Source organism: Bufo bufo, chromosome 5 (assembly GCF_905171765.1).
Source record: "Bufo bufo chromosome 5, aBufBuf1.1, whole genome shotgun sequence".
In the NCBI taxonomy this organism is placed as follows: domain Eukaryota; kingdom Metazoa; phylum Chordata; class Amphibia; order Anura; family Bufonidae; genus Bufo; species Bufo bufo.
Window position 1 is genome coordinate 205,174,197 of NC_053393.1, and position 10,621 is coordinate 205,184,817.

The 10,621-nt window shown below is 39.7% G+C and overlaps 1 protein-coding gene across 1 annotated transcript in view; it reads left to right on the top strand.

The window, feature by feature from the left end:
• The window catches only part of DNAJC13 (DnaJ heat shock protein family (Hsp40) member C13), a 242,223-nt gene extending 237,371 nt beyond the window's left edge, over positions 1–4,852 (top strand). The window contains exons 48-52 of the mRNA XM_040433922.1: positions 737–811; positions 2,951–3,063; positions 3,149–3,318; positions 3,916–3,958; positions 4,616–4,852. Coding sequence (XP_040289856.1) covers positions 737–811; positions 2,951–3,063; positions 3,149–3,318; positions 3,916–3,958; positions 4,616–4,852 — 638 coding nt within the window. The remainder of the gene's footprint in view (positions 1–736; positions 812–2,950; positions 3,064–3,148; positions 3,319–3,915; positions 3,959–4,615) is intronic.
• Positions 4,853–10,621: the final 5,769 nt, after the last annotated feature.

Here is a 10,621-nt window from a genome sequence, read left to right on the forward strand (position 1 = left end):
CAGCCCCACTGGATCTTCAAGATCCAAGAGGGAACTGATAAAAAAAAAAAAAATTGAAAATAATAAAAGTAAAAATAAATAAAAATGTAAAAAATTTATTCTTTTCCTATAAAAAAAAAAAGTATGTAAGCCCCACAAAGTGACTTCAGACCTGAACTGGTCCTTTAAAAAGTGGGTTTTGGAAATTTTCTTAAAAATTTTAAGAATTGCTTCTAAACTTCTAAGCCTTGTAACGGCCTAAAAAAATAAAATAACATTTCCAAAATGATGCCAACATAAAGTAGACATATGGGGAATGTTATGTAATAAATATTTTATGAGGTATCACTTTCTGTTTTAGAAGCAGAGAAATTGAAATTTAGAAAATTGCAAATTTTTAAAAATTTTTGGTAAATTTTGGATTTTTTCATAAATAAAGGTGATATATATTGACTCAAATTTATGACTGTCATGAAGTACAATGTGTCACGAGAAAACAATCTCAGAATGGCTTGGATAAGTAAAAGTGTTCCAAAGCTATTACCACATAAAGTGACGCATGTCAGATTTGTAAATTTTGACCTGGACACTGGGGCATCAATGACCTTTGGTCATGAAAGGGTTCAATGTTCTGTATTATTAGACAGTCATAGAAAAGTATATATTTATTTGTAAGATGTTTAGATAGAAAAGATAAAAAGATAGGGAATGTAAACTAAAGTTCTTCAAGGAAATGTGATTTGTGTTCTATTTTTAGGTCGACAGCTTGTTCTTGCAACTTTATATGCCTTAACATCCAGTACAAAAATCATAAAGGAGGCCATGGCCAAAGGTATGTAATAAATACTGTGCATTGACTGCCACTGTAAGTACCCTATTATTGTGTTCCCCAGCTGACCTCCAATGTACATGGGGGTGACTGGACTTTCCCCTGAGGGAAAGAAGGATCAGACTGTTGGTGTCTTGCTGCACCCTCTCACCCCCCATTCTGAACACATGTACATTCAGCACGGTGGCTCAGTGGGGGCAGTACGGTGGCTCAGTGATTAGCACTGGTCCTAGGTTCGAATCCGACCAAAGACCACATCTGCGTGGAGTTTGTATGTTCTCCCCGTGTTTGCGTGGATTTCCTCCGGGTACTCCAGTTTCCTCCCACACTCCAAAGACATACTGATAGGGACCTTCGATTGTGAGCCCCATTGGGGACAGTTGGATGCTAATGTCTGTAAAGAAAAAAGAAAATAGATGTGACGCACTGGACTAACTATTGACCCAAGAGGTGCACTCAGTTGAGTGGGCTCACCCAGTCCACTCAAAAAGAGAAGTATAATAGAACAAAAGTAACTGGGCACTCTCAGGATATCTGGACCATTTGAAATTTATTAACATATAATAGCATGAATAACTGTACTTACTGACAATGATAATATAAAACTGTAATTTAAAATACCTGTCCACTACACCATAAAACACAATATGCAGTAATCCAATATGACAAATACTAAGATATAAAATACTAAAGGGGTACTTCTAAACCCCGAAACACGTCTGGCCTAGACCGGACCCCAACATTTGGACCACTTGGGAAGCTGGAGATTTGACTGGAAAGTCGCAAAGAAAGAACCATCTGTCACACGAAAGGTATACTTGGAAAAGAATGTGTAAGGCCTGATTCCATAGTGAAGGCCTGACTACATGTGCCAAACAATTGCCGGTGTGCGAGTTTACTATGAGATATGGTCTGCAAACTCAGAGGTCCATAAGACCGTACGATTTTATCCAGCAATTACTATCCAGCGATTTAAAAACTGCATTATTATTCCAGTGGGACGCTGCTGGTGGATGCTATTAGCGGGACGCCGCTTGAGTTTGTTCTTTGATTGCTCATTGGGACTTTGCTTATTTTCGGATATCCCTGTTATATATCGAAAGGGACGTACATAAAGGACATTGGATTATCGGCAAAAATTTTAAATATTAGACTTTCCCATAAGAATATTTGCCGAATATTCATACGAGTTTTTACTGAATATTCTATTTTATTCCTCGAATTTTAGTATTTTATATCTTAGAATTTGTCATATTGGATTACTGAATATTGTGTTTTATGGTGTAGTGGACAGGTATTTTAAATTACAGTTTTATATTATCATTGTCAGTAAGTACAGTTATTCATGCTATTATATGTTAATACATTTCAAATGGTCCAGATATCCTGAGAGTGCCCAGCTACTTTTGTTCTATTAATGTCTGTAAAGCACTGCGGAATATAGTGGCGCTATATAAGTGCATTAAATAAAAAAAAATTAAAATAAACTGAAGTGCATGGAAAATGTTATGTCATCACAATGGAGTGTAGAAATTTCTTAGCCTATGAAACATGAACATGAAAAAAGTTTAGTATTTCTCTTGAGGGGTAGCAGCTGCTGGGGTCCAGTAAAGTGAAGAGTATGTAGACATTTGTGCACACCCCATTATATTAAAGGTAGATTTGTGCTGTTTTGGAAAGGAAAACGTAAACTATCCTCTCAGGAATTTGCCATGACAGTCTGTCAGAATAGAAACCATTTTTTCCATGTACTAATTGAGTCATCTTTTGATTTGGGATGTTTTTCTCCCATTTATAATCATTTGTTTGCTTGGCAGCAAAATATAGAAGAGTATTTCCAGGAGTACGGAAGTATGTTCTCAATCTCTTAATTCAAAGTGCCTCCTGTATGTTATCACCTCTGACTGTTGGAGGCAGTAAAGCCAGATCCATAGTCTCTTTGCACATCTCTAGATTTTATGGTGGGAACTAGATAGCATCCAAATATAACTTTTGATAGACATTTTTTACTTTTAATACCTAATGTGACTTAACACCACCTGTCCTATTTGAAAGGGCTGGCAAGCTGGAAAAGGTTGGAGATCTCTGCCCTATGTGCCGCCTTCAATTTAGTTGCTATAGTTTTTACAATTTTTTTTCCAGGCGCATTAATCTACTTACTGGATATGTTTTGTAACTCGACACACCCCCAAGTCCGATCCCAAACAGCAGAGCTGTTTGCCAAGATGACAACTGACAAACTTGTTGGCCCTAAAGTGAGTTGTTTTTCATAACTACATTTACGGTATATTAAATTATCTGTGAAAGCATGGATAACAGAATCTCTCCTTATAAATTTAGGTCAGAATAGCACTGATGAAGTTCCTTCCAGGGGTATTCATGGACGCAATGAGAGACAACGCTGAAGCTGCTGTTCATATATTTGAAGGAACTCATGAAAATCCTGAATTAATTTGGAATGATAACTCCAGAGAAAAAGTGTCAACCACAGTTCGTGAAATGATGTTAGAGTAAGTGAAACAAAAGTCGTCCTTGACATTATCTTTAAAATTAACTTTTCACCGCTAGACCACTGGAGTATAAGTCTAGTTTGAAATGTATTGCACTGCCACATGATATACCATACCACCTCCTATCTTGAGAGTGGGGCCCTGTCTTGGAGCCACTAGGAATGTTTGGCTCTCTCCATTCTCTTCTATAGCATTATTGCAAGTAGCTAAGTATTAAATGTGCTCTGCTATTTTCAGAACTCCCAAAGAAGCAAAGGGAGAGAGCTGTGCATGCTCGGCTAGTTCTGCATTTACAGTGGCTGTAAGACATGGTCTCGTTTTTGAGAGAGGAGCGGGTTCTAGAGGTGGGAGTCACACTTATCTGGTGTTTATGGCGTAAATGACTCAGATAGAAATGCCCCTTTAACTATTTGTTCAGTGCAGACCAGAGCTTACACAAATGCCCATGTGCAATCTAAGGTACAGATATTCGTGTTTGATGAATGTTAACTACATACACATTATAGGGGAAAAACAACTTTCCAGTAATAATTGCTCAGTCTATCTGATGATATGTATTGCTTTGGACGTACACTAATGTTCTCTTTTAAATTTTAGGCACTTTAGGCAGCAGGTAGAAAATCCTGATGCAAATTGGAGGGTAAGTTGTTTTAGGTTTGTTTAAATTAAAGAAAGTTGTAGGCAAATAAATAGATTTACCCTTACAATTATTAAAGGGAACCTGTCATCAACTTTATGCTGCCCATACTAACGGCAGAATAAAGTAGAGACAGATGAGTTGATTTCAGTGGTCTATCATTTATAAGTTACAAGTAAGTGGTTGCTAAGAACCAACATCACAATCATTGCAGACTGGGTCACGGCCACCTGAGAAGAGTCATGGTTATTCATAAATCCCTGCTCTCCCTGCCTACCTGCTGATGATTGACAGTCTTCTACCTTACCTAGTTTTCTCCCTTTCTCTCTAGGAGAGAACTGACAATCATCAGCAGATGGGTGAGAGTGCAGCAGGAGATTATGAATAACCATGACTCTTCTCAAGTAGATTTGATTCTTTTATAGTCCTGTGCTGCGATAATTATGATGCTGGTTCTCAGCAAACACTTACTTTTAGCTCATGAGTGACACACTGCTGAAATCATCATTTTTGTCACTAATTTATGCTGACCTCAGTGAGGTGAGCATAAAGTTGATGACAGGTTCCATTTAAGCATATTTTAAATATAGAATTTGATGTGTTTTATTTTTTTTAGTGTTTTTTTCCAGCAATATTCTAAATGGTTTTGTTATGTTTTAGTTGCCAGATGATTTCAGCATCGCATTTGGAGAGGCACATGGAGAATTATCAGTTGGTGGCGTTTTCCTAAGAATATTTATCGCTCAGCCCGCATGGGTGCTGCGGAAGCCAAGAGAGTTCCTTGTTGCTTTACTGGAAAAGTTTACTGAACTCCTGGAAAAAAACAATGTTCATGTAAGATTTGTGGGAGATGATTATCTTTTTCAGATGTACTGTATATTGCTGGAATGTCATTAGACTCTGGTATCCAGTTTCTGCCATATTGTAAATTTAGGGCTCTGGGTGTTGCAGCACCAAACAAAAATCCTTAGTTCTAGATATTATTGGAGGTCCCAATCAGACATTGATAACATATCTTGTATATATGCCTTCAACCGTTGTTGAAATGTAGCTTTAAAGGGCATCTGTCAGCAAATTGTACCTGTGAAACTGGCTGACCTGTTGCATATGCGCTTGGCAGCTGAAGGTATCTGTGTTGGTCCTATGTTCATATATGCCCTCATTACTGAGAAAAATGAAGTTTAAATATATACAAATGAGCATCTAGGAGCAACTGAGGCATTGCCATTACCCTTAGAGGCTCTACTCTTTCTGCAACTGCTCTGCCCTTTGATTGACATTCATTGAATTAATGGAAAATAGAGATAAAATTTCACTTTTTTGGCAGATTTCCCATTTGAATAAATTTTTTCCAGTTACAAAGCAATGGTTAACAGCCAAACAAAACTCAATATTTATGGCCCTAATTCTGTTGTTTACAGAAACACCCCATATGTGGTCGTAAACTGTGGGCACACGGCAGGGTGCAAAAGGAAAGGATGCACCCCTAGAGTAGAAACTCCAAAAAAGTGACCCCATTTTGCAAACTACGGGATAGGGTGGCAGTTTTGTTGGTACTATTTTAGGGTACTTATGATTTTTGGTTGCTCTATATTCCACTTTTTGTGAGGAGAGGTAACAAGAAATAGCTGTTTTGGCACCGTTTTTATTTTTTGTTATTTACAACATTCATCTGACAGGTTAGATCATGTGGTATTTTTATATAGCAGGTTGTCATGGACGCGGCGATACCTAATATGTCAACTTTTTTTTATTTATGTACGTTTTACACAATTATTTCATTTTTTAAACAAAAAAAATCATGTTTTACTGTCTCCATAGTCCGAGAGCCATAGTTTTTTCAGTTTTTGGGTGATTATCTTGGGCAGAGTATGATTTTTGCGGTATGAGATGACGGTTTGATTGGCACTATTTTGGGGTGCACTATTATTATTATTATTTTTTTACGGTATTCACCTGAGGGGCTAGGTCATGTGATATTTTTATAGAGCAGGTTATTACAGACGTGGCGATACCTAATGTGTAGTGCATTTTATTTTTTTTATTTTTAATCAGTGATAAATGTTTTTGTTTTGTTTTTTACATTTTTTTGACCCAGACCCACTTGGTTCTTGAAGATCCAGTGGGTCTGATGTCTATATAATACAGTACAGTACACTGAGCCTCTGATCAGCACCATGGACAGCAGGAAGCCTGTGAAGGCATCTGGTTGTCCTGCCACAACAGAGCAGCGGGTGATTGGTAGGAGGGGGCCCACCGATGGGAAAGGGAGGGAGCTCCCTCCCTGTTAACTCCTTCCATACAGCGGCATAGAAGGGGTTAAACAGCTGACATCACAGCACAGATGTCGGCCATCCTGAAAATGAGAGGGGGCGGTATGATCGCCTGCCCGCCCTCCCTTCCGCCAGATAACAATGAGGGCTGCCGGGGGGGGGTTCAAAATTAACATTTAGGTCATTTTGAAGTTTCTGATCCCCGCGGTCACTTACCGCAGTGATCAGAAACTTCCGAAAGCGCTGCAAACCGCATTGTCCCAGGGTGCCTGCTGATTGATTTCAGCAGGCATCCAGTTCCGATCACCGCCGCAGGACATCATGCCGTACCGGTACGTCATATGTCCCCAAGAGGTTAAAGGGTTAAGTACATGCAAAGCCTATTCAGTTATAAAAATTAATGCATTATATTGGAGATAGTCCAATGGACATGTCCAGACCTGTTTGGATGCACTCAGGCTGATGTCAGCAGTAAGTATATAAGGCAAGCTGGACAGATTTTGATAAAGTTATCTGTTGTAGTGCTATCAGTTTTGAAACTTAAAGGGCTTCTGTCACCCCACTAAACTAATTTTTTTTTTTTTTTGGGTACTTATAATCCCTATCCTGCGACATAGCTATACATTATTTTATTAATCATTTTCGTTCTGTAGATATGCCAAAAAATGTACTTTTCTAATATGCTAATTACCTGTCTACCAGCAAGTAGGGCGTCTACTTGCTGGTAGCAGCCGCAAAAAACCGCCCCCTCCTCTTGTTGATTGACAGGGCCAGCCGCGATCTCCTCCTCCGGCCAGCCCTGTCAGCATTTCAAAAATCGCACGCCTGTGTTCATTCGGCGCAGGCGCTCTGAGATAAGGAGGCTCGCCTCCTCAGCACTCCCTCAGTGCGCCTGCGCTGATTACGTCACCAAAAGAGAAGACGTCATCGGCGCAGGCGCACTGAGGGAGTGCTGAGGAGGCGAGCCTCCTTATCTCATAGCGCCTGCGCCGAATGAACACAGGCGCACGATTTTTGAAATGCTGACAGGGCCGGCCGCAGGAGGAGATCGCGGCTGGCCCTGTCAATCAACAGGAGGAGGGGGCGGTTTTTTGCGGCTGCTACCAGCAAGTAGACGCCCTACTTGCTGGTAAGACAGGTCATTAGCATATTATAATATAAGGATAGGGATTATAAGTACCCCAAAAAAAAGTTTAGTGGGGTGACAGAAGCCCTTTAACCACCTCAGCCCCCATAGCTTAAACACCCTTAATGACCAGACCACTTTTTACACTTCTGACCTACACTACTTTCACCGTTTATTGCTCGGTCATGCAACTTACCACCCAAATGAATTTTACCTCCTTTTCTTCTCACTAATATAGCTATCATTTGGTGGTATTTCATTGCTGCTGACATTTTTACTTTTTTTGTTATTAATCGAAATTTAACAATTTTTTTGCAAAAAAATGACATTTTTCACTTTCAGTTGTAAAATTTTGCAAAAAAAAACGAGATCCATATATAAATTTTTCTCTAAATCTATTGTTCTACATGTCTTTGATAAAAAAAAAATGTTTGGGTAAAAAAAATGGTTTGGGTAAAAGTTATAGCGTTTACAAACTATGGTACAAAAATGTGAATTTCCGCTTTTTGAAGCAGCTCTGACTTTCTGAGCACCTGTCATGTTTCCTGAGGTTCTACAATGCCCAGACAGTACAAACACCCTACAAATGACCCCATTTCGGAAAGTAGACACCCTAAGGTATTCGCTGATGGGCATAGTGAGTTCATAGAACTTTTTATTTTTTGTCACAAGTTAGTGGAAAATGATGATTTCTTTTTTTTTTTTCTTCTTACAAAGTCTCATATTCCACTAACTTGTGACAAAAAATAAAAACTTCTATGAACTCACTATGCCCATCAGTGAATACCTTGGGGTGTCTTCTTTCCAAAATGGGGTCACTTGTGGGGTAGTTATACTGCCCTGGCATTCTAGGGGCCCAAATGTGTGGTAAGTAGTTTGAAATCAAAATCTGTAAAAAATGGCCGGTGAAATCCGAAAGGTGCTCTTTGGAATATGGGCCCCTTTGCCCACCTAGGCTGCAAAAAAGTGTCACACATCTGGTATCTCCGTACTCAGGAGAAGTTGGGCAATGTGTTTTGGGGTGTCATTTTACATATACCCATGCTGGGTGAGAGAAATATCTTGGTCAAATGCCAACTTTGTATAAAAAAATGGGAAAAGTTGTCTCTTGCCAAGATATTTCTCTCACCCAGCATGGGTATATGTAAAATGACACCCCAAAACACATTGCCCAACTTCTCCTGAGTACGGAGATACCAGATGTGTGACACTTTTTTGCAGCCTAGGTGGGCAAAGGGGCCCACATTCCAAAGAGCACCTTTCGGATTTCACTGGTCATTTTTTACACATTTTGATTTCAAACTTCTTACCACACATTTGGGCCCCTAGAATGCCAGGGCAGTATAACTACCCCACAAGTGACCCCATTTTGGAAAGAAGACACCCCAAGGTATTCCGTGAGGGGCATGGCGAGTTCCTAGAATTTTTAATTTTTGTCACAAGTTAGCGGAAAATGATGATTGATTTTTTTTTTCTTACAAAGTCTCATATTCCACTAACTTGTGACAAAAAATTAAAACTTCTATGAACTCACTATGCCCATCAGCGAATACCTTGGGGTGTCTTCTTTCCAAAATGGGGTCACTTGTGGGGTAGTTATACTGCCCTGGCATTCTAGGGGCCCAAATGTGTGGTAAGTAGTTTGAAATCAAAATCTGTAAAAAATGGCCGGTGAAATCCGAAAGGTGCTCTTTGGAATATGGGCCCCTTTGCCCACCTAGGCTGCAAAAAAGTGTCACACATCTGGTATCTCCGTACTCAGGAGAAGTTGGGCAATGTGTTTTGGGGTATCATTTTACATATACCCATGCTGGGTGAGAGAAATATCTTGGTCAAATGCCAACTTTGTATAAAAAAATGGGAAAAGTTGTCTTTTGCCAAGATATTTCTCTCACCCAGCATGGGTATATGTAAAATGACACCCCAAAACACATTGCCCAACTTCCCTGAGTACGGGGATACCAGATGTGTGACACTTTTTTGCAGCCTAGGTGGGCAAAGGGGCCCACATTCCAAAGAGCACCTTTCGGATTTCACCGGTCATTTTTTACACATTTTGATTTCAAACTTCTTACCACACATTTGGGCCCCTAGAATGCCAGGGCAGTATAACTACCCCACAAGTGACCCCATTTTGGAAAGAAGACACCCCAAGGTATTTCGTGATGGGCATAGTGAGTTCATGGAAGTTTTTATTTTTTGTCACAAGTTAGTGGAATATGAGACTTTGTAAGAAAAAAAAAAAAAAAATCATAATTTTCCACTAACTTGTGACAAAAAATAAAAAATTCTAGGAACTCGCCATGCCCCTCATGGAATACCTTGGGGTGTCTTCTTTCCAAAATGGGGTCACTTGTGGGGTAGTTATACTGCCCTGGCATTCTAGGGGCCCCCCTAATGTGTGGTAAGTAGGTAAATGACCTGTGAAATCCGAAAGGTGCTCTTTGGAATGTGGGCCCCTTTGCCCACCTAGGCTGCAAAAAAGTGTCACACATCTGGTATCCCCGTATTCAGGAGAAGTTGGGCAATGTGTTTTGCGGTGTCTTTTTACATATACTCATGCTGGGTGAGAGAAATATCTCGGCAAAAGACAACTTTTCCCATTTTTTATACAAAGTTGGCATTTGACCAAGATATTTATCTCACCCAGCATGGGTATATGTAAAATGACACCCCAAAACACATTGCCCAACTTCTCCTGAGTACGGCGATACCTGATGTGTGACACTTTTTTGCAGCCTAGGTGTGCAAAGGGGCCCACATTCCTTTTATGAGGGCATTTTTAGACATTTGGATCCCAGACTTCTTCTCACGCTTTAGGGCCCCTAAAAAGCCAGGGCAGTATAAATAACCCACATGTGACCCCATTTTGGAAAGAAGACACCCCAAGGTATTCAATGAGGGGCATGGCGAGTTCATAGAAAATTTATTTTTTTGGCACAAGTTAGCGGAAATAGATTTTTTTATATTTTTTTCTCACAAAGTCTCCCTTTCCGCTAACTTGGGACAAAAATTTCAATCTTTCATGGACTCAATATGCCCCTCACGGAATACCTTGGGGTGTCTTCTTTCCGAAATGGGGTCACATGTGGGGTATTTATACTGCCCTGGCATTCTAGGGGCCCTAAAGAAGTCTGGAATATAAATGTCTAAAAATTTTTACGCATTTGGATTCCGTGAGGGGTATGGTGAGTTCATGTGAGATTTTATTTTTTGACACAAGTTAGTGGAATATGAGACTTTGTAAGAAAAAAAAAAAAGATTTCC